The 17,781-nt window shown below is 35.9% G+C and overlaps 1 protein-coding gene across 1 annotated transcript in view; it reads left to right on the top strand.

Moving 5' to 3' along the window:
• The first annotated feature begins 652 nt into the window (after positions 1-652).
• LOC110676679 overlaps positions 653-17,781 on the top strand; it is a 118,641-nt gene continuing 101,512 nt past the window's right edge. Inside the window, exon 1 of the mRNA XM_021845501.1 lies at positions 653-1,283. Within this exon, the coding sequence (XP_021701193.1) occupies positions 1,154-1,283 (130 nt within the window). The 5' untranslated portion in view covers positions 653-1,153. The remainder of the gene's footprint in view (positions 1,284-17,781) is intronic.

Genomic DNA, 17,781 nt, shown 5'->3' with positions numbered 1-17,781 from the left:
CTTATGGGTAATCAATGTAATCTATTATTATAGGGACATTTTTACGTGAAACAGAATAGAAAAACTTTCGAATGAAGTATTCAGATATAAAAAACGCTTCCGTTATTTTTGGTGATTTTTTTTAATTCCACAACCTGTTACTACCGCCTCTTTTACTGGTACGTAACTGATCTCAAAATCTTGATGCTTGTTTTAAAATTTGTAAACTTACTCAATACTTAGAGAGGCTTTGATTTATTAATTAACAATAAGACACATATGAATCAAACGAATTCTGCCACATCTTGTTTCGGTGGAATTCAACATTGAAGTTATGAGATAACCAGGTTCATCTGCCCCTCCCCTCCCCTTTATTTACGCCAATGTCGGTCAGTTGGTCCATGCGGGGGATGAGAAAACCGAAGACGACGAGAAAAACTCCGATCCGGTGTGTGGAGAACGATTTTCCACCGCGTGACGCCGTCGTCGTTGTCGTCCTCGTCGGATGGATGTCGGCCCCGTGTAACAAAACCCGACCAAATCCGATTCGTCGTCTGGCGGCGAGGCGTCGCGACGGCGCTAGTTGGAAGCATGCCGCCAGTATCTGGTCCACCAGATCGCATCGCGTTGCCGGGAGGGAAAACCCATATAAGAATGCATGGCGGCTGGTATCAGTTCATCATTTTACTATCGGTTATTGTTGCTCGCGGTTGCCACACCAATAAGTGGGATAGGACGGATAGGAATCTACAGTCCAGTGACGACGATAGCGGAGCGAGTCGGGGAGGACTGGAGGGTAGCACTCCCAGCTGTTGAGAGGGTGGTGTGCGATAACATTCACACCGCGTGAGAGACGAGGAGCACACTTCCGCATCCGTTTGCTGCTGGTTCCGTTTGTCGACAACCTCAGGACGTGGAGTCTTGTGCACCGAGAAAGGACTTATTGGTTTTGCGCTCGCTCATGTGAAAAGGTTAAAAAGGCGAGCAAACAACTGTATCTTTGGCAGAGACTTCCCGAACGGCGAGGCGCCGCTTTTGTTCCGAAAACATATAGTTGGGAGTGCAAACAGTGGTGTAGTGAATAGTGTCAAAAGGAATTGGGAAGTGTGCTAACAAAACCTGCGGCAAGTGGAAGTGCTGTTCGTGGTTCCGGTTGGAAAGTGAATGCATCAAAATGAATAAGTATCTCATGGGAAGACTGTTAATCTGCCTTTTGGTTATGTTCGTGGCTAGTGCTCAAAGTGCTAGCAGTTACTTCTACGACTCTGAGGAACCTTATGGTGGCAACATGCTGGACGGGGCCGGTAAGTGGATACATGTTTATGGAATTTTATCACCTGGAGCCACATCCCTGTTTAATCGTTCCGAGCGCTAACATATGGAGCGCGCCATTTCCGTCTTTGGTCTTTTCAATTTTCGTCTACGGTGTGACATGGTGTTAGAAGCATGATTAGTGGTGTCATCCCATGCTGTGCACGTACGTATTCGAGGAGTAAATATAATATCTGACCAGATTGAACGAAGCATCCTTTCGCATTACATCCACGCCCGAACGTGTTGATTTTCTAGATCTTTCATATTTGATGTGCACATGGTTTGTGCAAACGAGCAGAAGAAAATTGTGTTGTGATGATGGATTCAAATCGGATGATTGGAGGTTGCGATGATTGGCGTTGCTTTGAGATATATTTTCAAAGAATAGTATTGAATACCGTTAAATAACGTCAGCTAATGGATAGTCCAACGGATTTATATTAAATAAAATGAGCTTAAGTTATAAATTAATAAAACTGGTGGAATTTTTCAGAAGAATTTCACAACTCGGAATAGGTTTAAATTTTGATAAGTTATTTACGCAAAACTGTGTTCTTGGAATTATGTTCCCACTGGGACAGAGCCTGCTTATCAGCTTAGTGTTCTTATGAGCACTTCCACAGTTATTAACTGAAAGCTTTCTTTGCCAAAGTTGCCATTTTCGCATTCGTGTGGCAGGTACGATGATACTCTATGCCCAGGGAAGTTAAAGAAATTTCCATTACGAAAAGGAAATCAGATGTTATTTTCAGGATAAACTTTTACAGTCTTCTCGCACTTCACTTTAATTATTGATTCTGTCATAGCCACTTGCGAGCAGTTGAGCAGAATTCTTGTGAACAATATAACAAAGATTTATTTCAATTGAAAAATTGACGTAGGGGAATTCGGGGTAAAACCGACACCCTAAGCTTATTGATAAAATTTATGTACTTTAGCTTGTTAAACGAACCCAAAATTGTTGTAGAATCACATATTGATTAAAAATCTATCAATCCTTGCAATTGCTGGATAATATATTAAGGTTTTATAGTGATTTAAATCAAATTGATATTGCATCATTTTTAGGTGAGGCAATTGAGAGTGCGGGTAAGATCGACACCCTGTTGGGGTAAAACCGACACATGCACTTTGAGTAAAATTTATGCGTTGTAAACATCACCATTACATTTCATATTCGAAACAATGCTTTAAACATTACTTTCGACATTTATGACCCCTTCCTCTGAAGGATCATACACATATTACGTAAATTATTGAGGAGAAGCCAAAGATCCACTAAATAAATGTGAAAATTTCAAATGTTCCATGCTAAGATTATAAAGTTGGGGTGAATACACATGGATATAATCAATGTATGTTTATGTAATGTTTACGTAGATAAAGTTGTAGCGAATAATTGGTTGTGAAAATAAATACTGTTTTATTTTTACAAAACAGAAAAGTGTAATTATTTTTAGATAATAAAAACTGCCGAACCTCATTGTTTGTAAATAAATAATAAGATTAATTTATGTGAAAATATTTAAAATTCTGTTAATTCTTCAATTTTAAATGAGAAATTTTTCTTCATGCTTCATCAAATAAGTTGAAACGTGATAACATGAAAATATTTTTTTAATGCTTAATGATAGCTTGTAACAATTTACATAGTGTCATATTTTACATGTTAACAAGTTCGCCGTCCGTGAACTTCACTGGAATTCAAAAATAAAGACTCACATAAACTACAGAGATAGTCCTCCGATTAGAAAGATTCCCTGAAATTAGATTATGAAGCAAAGAAAGGTGTCGATTTTACCTCAAATGAAAGTGTCGATCTTACCCCGAGTGGACATTTATTTTTCAATAGCGTTTTCAGCTGTCGTAAAACCAAAAAATAATTTCTCCTTCAAGTTGTATCAACGTAATAATAGTAAATTATGATGTAGACGCAGAACAAATAATGACATTTAAAAAATTTCACATGCGAAATAGTTAAAGAATAACAGCCAAATATTGCAACTGCTGTTGCTTCTATGTTATCCAATATGATTTTGTTGTTTATTTTGGCAGTTTATTGGTAGCGTAAGTTGTAATGTCATTCGAAACACAACATTTCACAAGTTAAGATAGAGCGTGGTGGAAACTGTATGAAAATCTGCTCGAAACATGGAAAATCAAAGGGTGTCGATCTTACCCACAGTGTCGGTTTTACCCTGATTTCCCCTAGATACTTTGAAATAGGATCCGTTTCATCTAAATATTTTGTCTTTTGTTCCATATACCGTCGTTGGGTTGACAATCGGTTTGAAGTTGAGAATGAGTCAAATTAAACTCTGAAATGGATTTCAATTATTAGAGATTTACATTAGAGATGGGCAAATTGGTCCTATTTTGGGAGCAAATCGTAGGCGGCTTACTCACAAAACTCAATCGACTCTTCTGAACAATTCACTGACTCATTGCAAAAAACAAACAAAATACATATTTCTGATTAATATAATTTTTATATACGATGCAACTTTAATTATATATACATGTATAGTGCACTTGATTATTATATATCCAGCTCAAAAATCTTATCCCTGGCAATTTTTTGAACTCCGTTCCGAAAATTCGCAGTGTTAGTGAATCGTAACTCCTATGAAAAGAATCGTGACTCGTTCACTCATTTTTGAGAGTTAAATCTTTTGAACGATTCATGAGTGAGTCTCCCGTCTCTGGTGGTAGACGCGCAGCTGTTCAGCGGAATCAAACTGAAGGTCGTGGTTTCGAATTCCACCTGTCGAGGTTCTCCCGGGTTGATTTTTTTTCCTTCTTCCTAGGGCATACACGGTGTGTTGCGTAGAACAGTTTCAGAATAAAAAAAATCGACATGTCCTAAATTTTGACCCAAGAAAGCTATGACTCTTCCCCGTTTCACTTGCAAGCAAAACAAAAATAATTATTCGGGGGGTATATAGCATTTTTTCAAAGGAAAACGCTCATGTTGTGCAGGTTTACGTAAAACATTTTCTTGAGTTTCTTGATAAAACTCAAGTAATATTTAAACATATGCTAATATTACTATATTAGTATTATTACTCTACATTGCATAGGCAAGAAGGCATACCAAATGATTTAAAGCTTTTTTAAAGTGAACTGTTTAAATTCCCGGATACTGCTGAAAGGGTTATTGTGGACATAGCTGATCCATTTATTTCTCCATAAGTTTTTGAAACATCTGTTCAGCATTTTTAAAGAAATTTTTTATAAATCTCGTAAATGATAAGTAGTAAAATAAAATTTTGAAAAAAAAATCATCATTGCCGATACGATAAATAATTAGATTATCACTTATTTTTATGGAAATTATAAACTTTATATTAAATTTAAAAACATACTTACAATCTGGTTTCAGCTGTGGTTGATTTATAAAAGTTTTGTTGCATATCCAAAAAAATAGATATAATAAATCTAAAATGAATTATTTTTATTATTATTGAAAATACCTTAATACCTTACATTATATAATGTGGAAAGGAAACTAGTGATTTTTCTTAATTTTACCATTTTGTCAAATGTTTCCTAGCAAAGCCAAATGCAACAAAAAAATTATGGATAATCTTAAATTGAAAAGTATGGTCTGGCTTGATTGATTAAATCAAAATAATTATTTGATAAAATTAAAATAATTAATTAATAAAATTGATATTCTAAAATGAAAAAATCAATGAAAACAAAATCAACACAGGCCAAGAAGAAATACAAAAATATAGTATATAATATATAATATATGTACATTTGTTTGAAAAAAAAATGATCCTCGTTATCAAAGTCGTGCCTTAACTGGGACACCCTTCATAGATGTTTTTTTTAATTCATTTGCTCTTTTTCTAACGCCAATTCAACAAGGAAGTGTACATTCGTCAGCAATTCTGTTTGTGCTTTTTTCCATATCAAACCAAAGAAATGTTCCGTAATTATTCCGGAATTTATGGGGAATGGGGTACAAATAGGCGATTCCACAAGTCCAAGCTAAGGGTCATGGGTTCGAATCCCGCCGTTCGAGTATTTTTCCGCTGAAGGATTTTTTTCGGCTTCCATGGACATAGAGCATTGGTGCAGTTAATAACGTTAGAAAGAAGAATGACAGAAGGTCGAAAGGACATAAGTTAAATGACGAAATGTCGAGAGAACTTAAGGTCGAAGAAGAATATAGAAGCAACAAAAGGTCGAAAATCTTCTTAAAATAATGGAAAAACTTCCGAGATTGCAAACGTTTTGTTCTTTAGGCCTCTTGTCTTTCGACTTTTTGTCCGTACGATCTTTTGTCCCTAAACCAATCCATAAAGATATACGATATAAAATCAGCTTATTCGATTAAAGGGATTGAACTCTTGACTTCATTTAATACACCAATTACCATTATCTGAAGAGATCTTACTTTGGATTAGCTCTACTGTCTCGAGTACTAGGCTGTGCAATGAAAAGTTGTTGATTTTGAACAGCAGGTCTCTTGTGTGAAGGTAAACATTGATCAACGTGCTATAAAAGAGATGAGGAGATGTTTTCGTGTAATACACATTCGTTTGCATGTGTATTTCTTAAATTTTCACAAAGCAACCCTTTGTATCTTGAATTTTGCTTGGCGTCATTCAGTCTGTTATCACTCATGGACATATAATGTCGTGTAAACAAATGCCTTGGAAAGCCGTTTGAGGGGACCTTCATAGTAACCATGAAATTTTGTTTTAAGTATGGTTCCATGAGTCGATATCGAGTCATGGAACATCGACTAATGGAGGTGCCAAAAGCCTAAATTCAAGAGAGAGAAGTGTATTTTGACATACATAAGTAGTTGTGAAAGCAATACAAATTTCAACACAGGATGAAAGCAAAAAAAAAGGGCAACAGTTCACCTCAACTAAATTTATTAATTTACGGGCACATAAAATTATATTATGAACAACAAATAAAAAAATGCACTTTACTCACAATGGATTATTTTATTTTTGGCAGCATATGAAAAAGGAAGGTCTTGGTAATCATCGGTCCTTAGAGAAATGCTGTTTTTTTTTGTTATTATGTTACATAAAAATGCACGGTGTCTTAGAGTATCTTCGTACCTGCTAAATGACATATACTTTCAAAAATGGTCAATCAAATCAAAGCAAGCTCTCAGTTATTAACTGTGGAAGTGCTCATTAAGCTGAGAAGCAGGTTCTGTTCCAGTTGCGACATAACTCCAGTAGTTAGATAATATACATTACCCGAGAACATATTCCCATAATTACGGTCAATCCTCCATAATTTGATATTAAACGGACCATCGAGTTAGGTAAGTATTGAGTTATAGAACACAAATCCAATGCAACTTTGATCCAAGGGACCATCGAGGTAGCCATGAGAACTATATTTTACTGGGGTTCTCTAACTCGATATCGAGATACTGATTCTACTTTCAAAAATAGACCAGGTAAGACGCCCCGCTTACAATTTTCTACCATATTGCAAGCTATTTATGTGCTAAATTGCCTACACAAAAGTATACACGAGCCGTACCATAACGCTTACGTTTTTTATAGTGAACTCACACATTATACGGCCTACTCTACATCTGCAAGACTCAGAATCCCTCACGGCTAATCAGCTTCTGATTCTAGGATCCGAATCCGATTTAATTAGTCTGTTAGTCAAATGGATGTAGAATCAGAACTTAAATCATTGAGAAAATCAAAGCAATTCAATAAATGACGTGTGGAGGTGATCCGACGATGATTCGGTAACTCCTAAATTAGTACTAAAAAGTGCTACTTTTCGATACTGTTATCAGTGCTGAAAAGTAACATTTTTCAGCACTGTTTGCATCGGAAGGAAAAGTAGGTCGTAATGTTAGTCATTCCCTTGATAAAAAGTAGGCCGATATGCAATCGAATTGCAAAACAATTATTTCAAGACAACTTTTCTATCGATATAGAGGTCAACAAGCTAACTGCCACGAAAACCAACGCACGATCAATCTCACACAAGTCGATTTCCTCAGAATGAAAACGTATCTATGTTTGATTGACGTCATTTGAGCTTTCAGTCAACTTCAGTCCAACAAGGAAGTGAATGCTCAGCAGCAATTATGTTTATGTTCGCATTCTCACAGCAAACAAAAGGCGTGTTGTGACAGTTCTCGCAGCAAACAAAGAAAATTTTGTCTACAATGCATTACTACGCAGGCAATTGGATTGGTCTATGGGCAATGCCCATGGTCTTATCCACTGGTGTACTAAACTGACTTGGTCGAAGAATTTTGACACTAGAGCGGGTCCAGATCACGTGGGGATCATACGGGAGCGTGCCCCGCTCAAGTGTCACAATTTTCAGACTGAGTGAATTTAGTACACCGGTGAATTAGACCATTGGGCATATCAAGCGTGTGCTAGAATAAGAGCGTAAGTCGCATGATCGATTTCTCTTAATAGATTATCTCTTTTGTCAATAAAGGTAACAAGATGCGGGTTTGTTAGCATTTTTTCACTTCAGGAAGTTAGGCAGCGATGCAATCTTGCTTCCTGAGGTGCAAAAATGCTGACAAACTTGTGTCCTTTTTCCTTCATTAACAGAAGAGTGGATCGATGAAGACGCCCTTATTCTAGCACACGCTTGATATGCATTATGCACCCATTCTTAATCCCAACGACGGTAGGGGGAGATCCCCCAGTACCCGACAGCACCCAATACCGGACAAGGTTTCATTGCGTCAAACATTTTGGTTACAAGAATTAGATGCTTTTCTAGAAGATAGGGTTTCGCTACTCCACCTATTTTTAATCGCTTATTATTTAACTATCTAAAATATGAAATTAATCTCGGGAAGACCTCATTTCATGAATATAAGCCAGCTTCAGATGCCGATTAAGTTATTTTTCCAAATCGATCTCCTCATCATCTTGGAGCTTCTGGTGGTGGATCTTCTTACCAAAACTTATACGTATCAAGAAGATAAACTACTACAAGGGGTGTGCTCGAAACTCATTTGCAAAATTGCAATTATTGTTTTGCATGGATCGAATAAAACTGCAGTTTTTGTGGGATTGCAAACATGATTTTTTTTGTTTAAAAATTTTGAGTTATCGGCTTCGTTAACTTTGCATTTCTTTTAGCTTTTTGAACAGCACTTGTAATTTTTCAACGAAGTGATATATTTGTTCAATATTTTGCTCTGTCACACCATCATTTACAATTCAAAATGGAATTTCACTAGCAGAATCATATTTACCAGGGTTTCACAAATGTTTTGTTCTTTTACACCAACCCAAAAACAAGCGATTGTATATGAGTATACGTATGAGTGATATACGTACATTTTGTGTGCAGTTTTATGGCACACGGTGTGCTGGAACATACATATTATCGAACATGCATGAACCTCCGATCTTTTTTCACTATAAGTTGGCCTTGGTAGTCAAAAAAAGCTTGCGACATATTAAAAAATCTTTCATCGGCAAAAATTTGAAAAAAGTATGTTTTTGTATTTTTTGCCCTTTCCTCATATACGGGTTCTTAGGAGAGTACTTTTATCAGACATATCGAATTTCTACCTGCAATCACACAATATGACCAGCCCATAGTGATATGCCGTTTTATAACAACTTCTTTTATTAACATAACATAACTCATCAATGTAATCAATGTTCCTAATTCTACTTAATAAATGGTATTGTTGGAAAACGTAATTGAACTTGAGGCATTCTTAAAATAGTAGATAGTTTCGCTGGAATCAGCAATATTTTGCTGAAATTTGATGAGCTAATATTTCCAGCAAATCAAATTGCTGAGTTTCAGTAGAAAAATGCTGGTTTTTCAGCGTTCTGCACTGAAAACCAGCAATTTGGTTTACTAAAAATATCAGCTAGGTAAATTTCAGCTAATTTGTTGTTTTCAGTGAACAATATTTTGGTGTTTAGCTTTCTTATTACATATTACTGTATAATACAATATTTGGAAATTGCTATTGAAATTTTGCAGCCGTTGGTTAAGAGCATTTTATAGAAACTCATATTATTTGTGTAGCGTTATTCACTTACCTAAACCCAAATACTTAAATTTATATTTTTATGTTACAGTCAACTCTTCATAATTCTATATTGAAAAGTATATCGAGTTACAGAACGTAAAACCAGTGCAGTACAAGGGACCATCGAGGTAGCCATAAATTCCATCTTCCACTACGGTTTTCAAACAATATCGAGATAAGAAATATAGAGTCAGGGAGAGTTGACTGTAGTTATTGAAGTTGTTGTGTCTGTTTTACAAACTGTGCCATCCATAAGTGTGAAGTCGTAAACAAAAGTTCGGGATTATGTCGGAGCGATTTGCTATCATCGCTTCATTTTTTCTTCATTTTTGGACAAATGATTGCGGTGAATACACCATCAAAAAGTGGGCACTCCAAACCAAACATAAAATGTGTGTAATGCGAAATATATGAATAGATTATTAAATGCGCAAAACTTGTATCATGACGAGCTTGAAACCATATTCAGATTAGGCCGTCCACTGTTAATTATGTTAAAGTGAACCATCTTTCAAGACTTTTGCGTATTAGCAACTGCCGTGTGTAGTCTATGTGTATCCATTTTAGAGATTCCTAATCCTAATTGGAAAACTCTGCCGCATACCTCAATATACAAATGTTGATTCGATTCAGCTGTTATGAACAATTGTTAATTGATATAAAAACAATGTAGACACCTAATAGAAAAAAAACTATCATAATTTGTAACCACTGCAGAGAACGTCGTGTTCGCCGTAACTTTTGATTCTCAGCGCAATTAATGATTAAATCATCTTGTTGCTCCTGTCAAGCTTCTTCTTTAGAACCATTCTTTTTTTCGCGTAAAACATAGCAAATTAAAGCTCTCCTAAATCAACCAAATTATAGGTCATTATTTTAGAAAATAAATCTTTAATATTATTTATGCTGAATGATTTTGAAAGTGCTTATGGAATACTCAGTTGGAAGTCAGTGTTTTTGTCCAAGTTGGAAAGTTTTACCAGAAAGTATAAGTAGCTAGCTATTCAGAAATGAAAAGTAAATTTTGTTTGTATAAAATGTGGTGTACTGCCATGGGCTGGTCATATTGTGTGAGTGTACGTAGAAAATTATGTTCAATTTTAAACATCTGATAATTCATTCGTGATCAAGATTTGTTAAATTGGTCATCAAACCGTTGAAATTCATCAATATTAGTGTAACTCTTATATTCTCCTATGAACCCATATATGGGGAAAGGGCAAAAATACAAAAATCGACATTTTTCAATTTTTTGCCGATGAAACATTTTTTAATACGTCGCAAGCTTTTTTTGACTGTCAAGGCTAACTTATAATGAAGAAAAATCGGAGGTTCATGCAAGTTCGATAATATGTGTGTTCCAGCGCACCGTGTGGCACATGGACGTATATCGCCTTCAATTTAGGAACATTTTGTGTTTACTGGGAACATTTTAAGAATTGAAGCAAAATAAAAAAAAAAACAAGAAAGCTTAGCTTTGTTTTCCATAATTTTCCCACATACAAAGAGGCCATCCAATCAATACGTAAAACAATTTTGGGAGTTTTTAGACAGCCTCCTTGTTTTCTCTAATGGTAAGATTTTTTGTATGACGCCAAAAGACTAATTTTAATGGATGTCACATTTTTATTCTCAATTCCTCCAACATTGACAAAGAGCAAAACATTCAAGAGACCCTTGAGTCAACATCCATGGGACCATCGAATTATGGAAATATTAAACAACTATTGGAAGCACTTTGAAGAGACCATAATAGTAACCATGGAATTGCAATTTAAATTTTATGCTTAGTTATGATTTTTAACATGCTTGGGATACGTCCAAAAATACAAAACCAGTTTGATGCACCTTTCAGCCTAAATGAAACCTATGGCAAGTGGAAGTGTTGTTCGTGGTTCCGGTTAGAGGGTGAATCATCATCATCTTATGGGAAGACTGTTAGTCAGCCTGTTGGTTATGTTCGTGGCTAGTGCGTAACCCGTATAGGCCAGTAGAAGCATTAGCTACTTATTAGACTGGCCCTTAAACAAAAAACTTGTAAAACTCAACGGGGCACTCCCTAGATATGAGCCTTAGAGTAAGAAAAACACTCTCTCAAAATTTCAACTCAATTGGTTGCTTCACCAGCTGGCGCATTCGATTTGAAGTTTGTATGGGATATTCGTCTCAAATATATTGAAAATTGATCCTATGTCACTGTTTCGTTCCGTATACTAATTGTTCGCGTTCAAATAAGCCCAGAATGACAAATACACTAGTTGATACCCTAATGAACATAATTACAGAAGGTTGTATCTGGATTTAGTCTCATTTTCATCACTCTTTCAGTTGTTGAAAGTTAGGATTGGATCAGCACTCCCGTACAGTCACTTATATGCATGCGACATGTGCCTCAGCTCGCCCAGCGTCATAGGTGGCTATGATGCGCTTAGTGGCTACCTCCAAGCTATATTGAAGAAATACAAGCAGTATTGCATGATATACTTCAGATGGTTAAAACACCAACTTTATTAATTTTGATCATGGTACAATCTTCTACAATATTCATCGCTATTACATCAAGTAGTGTTTTTAACATTCTGGGTCCAATTGAACGCGATCATCATTCATCCTGAATCAAACAGTAGATGATGTGCTGTTGCTCATATGTTTGAGCTGAAAATCCCATATTAACTTCAATTCAATTGCGCCAGCTCATTTTTCTCCCATACTGAGCTGGGCCAGTCTACTACTTATAATTCTATTTATAGGCCCAAGTGAAAAAAATACTGAAACTCTCATCACTCAGCGAATACTTAACGGATTTGAATTATGTTTTGTCAGTAAACTCGTACACATATCTAGTTTCTAAAAGCGGCTAAGGGATCTCGGGTATTTTCCTGTGGCCAGATTATTCTGGTAGGTCACTGGGTAAGGTCGGGTAAGAAGGGTGCTGTGCTTTTGTGCTCCTGTAGGTAGTCAAATTTCAAGTCACAGATAGTTTCTGGAATCGGGTATAATGTGGCCACTATATCAAAGAATTTTAGGATTACGATTAAATTGGATAACCATGTTTCCTGCATTGGATTGATCCTATAAATGATCATTTTCGGGTCCCTGGGCTAATTTGTATATAAATATCTGTGCCAAGCATATGGAAACGCATTTTTGTGAACTATTGGTTTGATCTCTACATTTCTAGAATTTAGAATTTATGGCAATAGAAGATTGTAACGATTTTTGCCTGAAATTATTTATTATTTTATTTGACATTTGTTCCAATGTTTCAACATTGGATATTCTATGTAACTCATTGGTACTATACCAGGGAGGAAGCCTCATAATCATTTTCAAAATTTTATTTTGAATTCTCTGCAGAGCTTTCTTCCTGGTATTACAACAGCTAGTCCATATTGGTACAGCATACAACATGGCTGGCCTGAAAATTTGTTTGAATATCAAAAGCTTATTCTTAAGACAAAGTTTTGATTTTCTATTAATAAGGGGATAGAGACATTTTACATATTTATTACATTTGGCTTGAATGCCCTCAATGTGATTTTTGAAAGTTAAATTCTTATCTAGCATGAGCCCTAGATACTTAACTTCATCTGACCAATTTATTGGAATCCCTCTCATCGTGACAACATGTCTACTTGAAGGTTTCAAATAAAGAGCTTTTGGTTTATGTGGGAATATTATTAGTTGAGTTTTGGAAGCATTAGGAGAAATCTTCCATTTTTGCAAGTATGAAGAAAAAATATCCAAACTTTTTTGCAATCGACTACAGATGACACGCAGGCTTCGTCCTTTGGCGGAGAGGCCTGTGTCATCCGCAAACAAAGATTTTTGACATCCCTGAGGTAACTCAGGTAAGTCAGATGTGAAAATATTGTATAATATTGGTCCCAAAATGCTGCCTTGGGGAACACCAGCTCTTACAGGAAGTCTTTCAGATCTGGAGTTCTGATAATTAACCTGAAGTGTACGATTTGACAGATAACTTTGAATTATTCTAACAATGTATGTTGGAAAATTAAAGTTTTTTAATTTTACAATCAAACCTTCATGCCAAACACTGTCGAATGCTTTTTCTATGTCTAGAAGAGCAAGACCAGTAGAATAGCCTTCAGATTTGTTGGAACGGATCAAATTTGTTACACGTAAGAGTTGATGAGTGGTCGAATGTCCATGGCGGAATCCGAACTGTTCATTGGCAAAAATTGAATTTTCGTTGATGTGGGCCATCATTCTGTTCAAAATAACCTTTTCAAAAAGTTTACTGATGGAGGAAAGCAAACTGATTGGACGATAGCTAGAAGCTTCTGCAGGATTTTCGTCTGGTTTTAAAATTGGAACAACCTTAGCATTTTTCCATTCGTCAGGAAAATATGCTAATTGAAAACATTTGTTAAATATATCAACTAAAAATGATAAGCTACTTTCTGGAAGTTTCTTGATGAGGATGTAGAAAATTCCATCATCGCCAGGAGCTTTCATATTTTTGAATTTTTTAATAATAGTTCTCACTTCTTCCAGGCATTTTCGAAAACGTTCTCTTGATTGAGAATATTTTCGAACTCCTGAGTAACTTCATTTTCAATTGGACTAGTAAGTCCTAAATTAAAATTGTGCGCACTTTCAAACTGCATAGCAAGTTTTTGAGCTTTTTCGCAATTAGTTAGTAATAATTTGTTTTCCTCTTTCAATGCCGGTATTGGCTTCTGAGGTTTTTTCAAGATTTTAGATAATTTCCAAAAGGGCTTAGAGCCAGGGTCCAATTGAGAAATTTTATTTTCAAAATTTTTGTTTCTTAATTGAGCAAAACGTTTCTTGATTTCTTTCTGCAAATCCTGCCATATAATTTTCATAGCAGGATCGCGAGTGCGTTGAAATTGTCTTCTCCTCACGTTTTAAGGACGGATCAAGAGTTTAAGATCATCGTCTATAATCACGGATTCAAATTTTACTTCACATTTTGGAATTGCAATGCTCCGGGCTTCAACAATGGAATTTGTTAAAGTTTCAAGAGCATTGTCAATATCAAGTTTAGTTTCTAAAGAAATGTTAACATCAAGATTTGAGTCAACATACGTTTTATATATATTCCAGTCGGCTCGTAAATAATTGAAAGTGGAGCTGATAAGATTGAGAATCGCTTCTTGGGATATTTGAAATGTAACAGGGACATGATCAGAATCAAAATCAGCATGAGTAATCAGTTGGCTACAAAGATGACTAGAGTCGGTTAAGACCAAATCAATCGTAGATGGATTTCTAGAAGAGGAAAAACATGTAGGGCTATCAGGGTATTGAATTGGGAAATATCCTGAAGAGCACTCATCAAATAAAATTCTGCCGTTGGAATTACTTTGAGAATTATTCCATGACCGATGTTTGGCATTAAAGTCACCAATGACAAAATTTTTTGACTTATTGCGAGTCAATTTACGCAAGTCAGTTTGAAGCAAATCAACTTGCTGTCCAGAGCATTGAAAAGGCAAATAGGCAGCTATGAAAGTATACTTACCATACTGTGTTTCAACAGAAACACCTAAAGTTTCAAAAACTTTAGTTTCAAATGATGAGAACAGTTGATGTTTTATACGCCTATGAATGATGATTGCAACTCCCCCACATGCCCCATCAAGTCGATCATTACGATAAACAAAAAAGTTAGGATCTCTTTTGAGTTTAGATCCAGGTTTTAAATACGTTTCGGTAATAACTGCTATATGCACGTTATTAACCGTAAGAAAATTAAACAGCTCGTCCTCTTTACCATTCAGGTGAGGGTTTTAGTATTTTTGCTTTTACTCAGGCCTATACGGGTCCAGGTGCTAGCAGCTACTTCTACGACATAGAGGAACCTTATGGGGGTAACATGTTGGACGAGTCCGGAAAGTGAATACATGTTTGTGGAATTTCCCTTTGAACCTGGTGGTGGCCCAATCCCTGATTAATCGTTCCAAACGCTAACATATGGAGCGCGCCATTGCCGTCTTGGTATTTTCAATTCTCGTCTACGGTTTGACATGGTGTTAAAAGCATGATTAGTGGTGTCATCCCATGCTGTGCACGTACGTATTCGAGGAGTAAATATAATATCCGACCAGATTGAATCAACCATCCTTTTCGTATAGCATTCAAGACCGAACATCTTGGCTTTCTAGATGTTTCACATTTGATGCGCACATGGTTTGTGCAAACGAGCAGCGGAAATTGTGTTGTGATGATGAATTCAAATCGGATGATTGGAGGTTACGGCGATTTGAGCTGCTTTGAGATATTTTTGTAAAGAGTAGTATGGATGTAAAGTGTACCATGAAAAATATCCGCCAATGGTCTAACAATTATATTTTTTTAAATCTTCCAGTACTAGAAATATATGCAACTGGTGAAAATTTTCATAAAAACTTACAAAAAGCTTCAAATCTGGGAAATATTTTTTACAATTACAGAATTGTGTTATGGGGCCTTCTTAGCCGAGAGGTTAGAGTCCGCGGCTACAAAGGAAAGCCATGCTGAAGGTGGATGGGTTCTATTTCAGGTCAGTCCAGGATCTTTTCGTAATCCACCAGCTACACAAACCGCCCTTGGTTTAAGGATTTTTTTTTAAAATAACAAATTGACAGTGTACAGTATTTATACTGGTAGCATTCTTAGAATAACAAATTACAAAATGTTTTGACGTAGGACTTGACATACTGGCAAACCTTGGAAGCTGTGGTTCGGCGAAACCCCTTTGGTTGGGCTCGAGAGGCACCGTTCTGGTGTTCTCAAATCCGACAAAGTGTTGAACTATCGTCAGTTAAAAAACACTCTAATAAAGACAAAAAAAAATAATCTTTTCGTAATGGAAATTTCCTTGACTTCCCTTGGCATAGAGTATAATCGTACCTGCCTCACGATATATGAATGGCAACTTTGGCAAAGAAATCTCCCAGTTAATAAATGGGGAAGTACTCATAAGAACGCTAAGCTGAGAAGCAGGCCCTGTCCCTGTGAGGACGTTAATGCCAAGAAGAAGAAGAATATATGGGTCAACGATTATTGTCTCTGTCACAGCCCTTGAGACCAGTTAAGCTGAAGGAGCATGACTTAAATTGAATAATTGTGCAGGGAGCTACGGGAGCTTTTGTCGTTTAAGCGCTCTTAATTAATAGCGCCTTAATTATGCTTCCTAGCGTTTCGGTGTCTACTAGAAAGTTTTTCAGTAAGTAAATGCGCTTCTTTTTATGTATTCAGCAATTCTATAACATTCCCCAGAAAACCATTCCTTTGAAAACCGTTCCCCAGAAAATTATATACCTATTTCAAAAATTTGTTTTCTTATAAATCACAACTATTCTGCACAAAAAAGAGCTACAATACATGCAAAATGTTAAATAGTTATATAATATAGTAAAAGATAGGTGTATCATTATATATGTATATGCAAAAGATACACGAATAGTAAGGTAGTTCAAAAATTCGGTTTTGCTTTATACCACTTTTATAAAAAAAAATTCTTGACGATCTCCCAAAATTTTTAGCTCATTTGGATGAAAACTGAGACTGCATAAGTTAAAAGTTTGTTGGGAAATTTATATGGGAAAAGCACCCTAATAGATAAACTTGTATTTTTCTGCGGGAATGGTACATTCTGACGAATTTTTGGGAGAATCGGGAGAATATTTTTTTCATTTAAAAGTGAGATAGAAAATTCATTTGTTTTGAACTTTCCAATATAAAAAGATGGTGTCTACACAAAATAAGTAGAAAATGCTATTTCGAACAACTTTGTCGATTTGGTGTCTTCGATACTTTAACACTTGTAACTTTAACACTTTTAAAGATATTTTTTTCCAGAAATAAAAAGAACAAGTTCTTGGGTATAAAATACCGTTGAAATGATCTAAATGTAGGAAGATGCAAGATTTGTTTAATCATATAATAAAGAAATGAAGACTTAGAGCTTGATAACAAGAAAATCAACCTCGAAATGTTTTCAGTTGATTTCCTGGACCTGGAAAATTCCAATTATAGTCCCGAGTTTTGGGGTGTTGAAACAATGTTAACACGATACCCTCTTATCAGAGAAAACCAATTCCAACGAAAACGTAACGAGTTTCTGTGTATCTGCCAACCACAGTAAAGTTGCCTAATCAATTGATGGAGGCGTCGAGAGCAATCACCTACCTGCCTGGGCCTATCCCCTCCCAAATTTTCCTGTTGCCGAGTTCAACCACATGTTGCCGACGGAAACACCCATAAGTAAGGGTAAACATATGTTAGTGGCGTGCGATGAGCTCATTTTGATCGTTCACTGTTTATCCGTGGAATCTCCAGTCCTTACGTATAATCCTACCCGATCAGAATGAAATAGCAACCTATAACTAATACACACCAGAATTAGTTATGAAACCTCGAGTTATTTTTGACTTGTTTTTATATGGATAACTATGAAGAGCCTATTATACTATCATAACATAATT

This window comes from Aedes aegypti, chromosome 2, assembly GCF_002204515.2.
Source record: "Aedes aegypti strain LVP_AGWG chromosome 2, AaegL5.0 Primary Assembly, whole genome shotgun sequence".
Lineage (NCBI taxonomy): Eukaryota > Metazoa > Arthropoda > Insecta > Diptera > Culicidae > Aedes > Aedes aegypti.
This window is presented reverse-complemented; position numbering and strand designations above follow the sequence as displayed.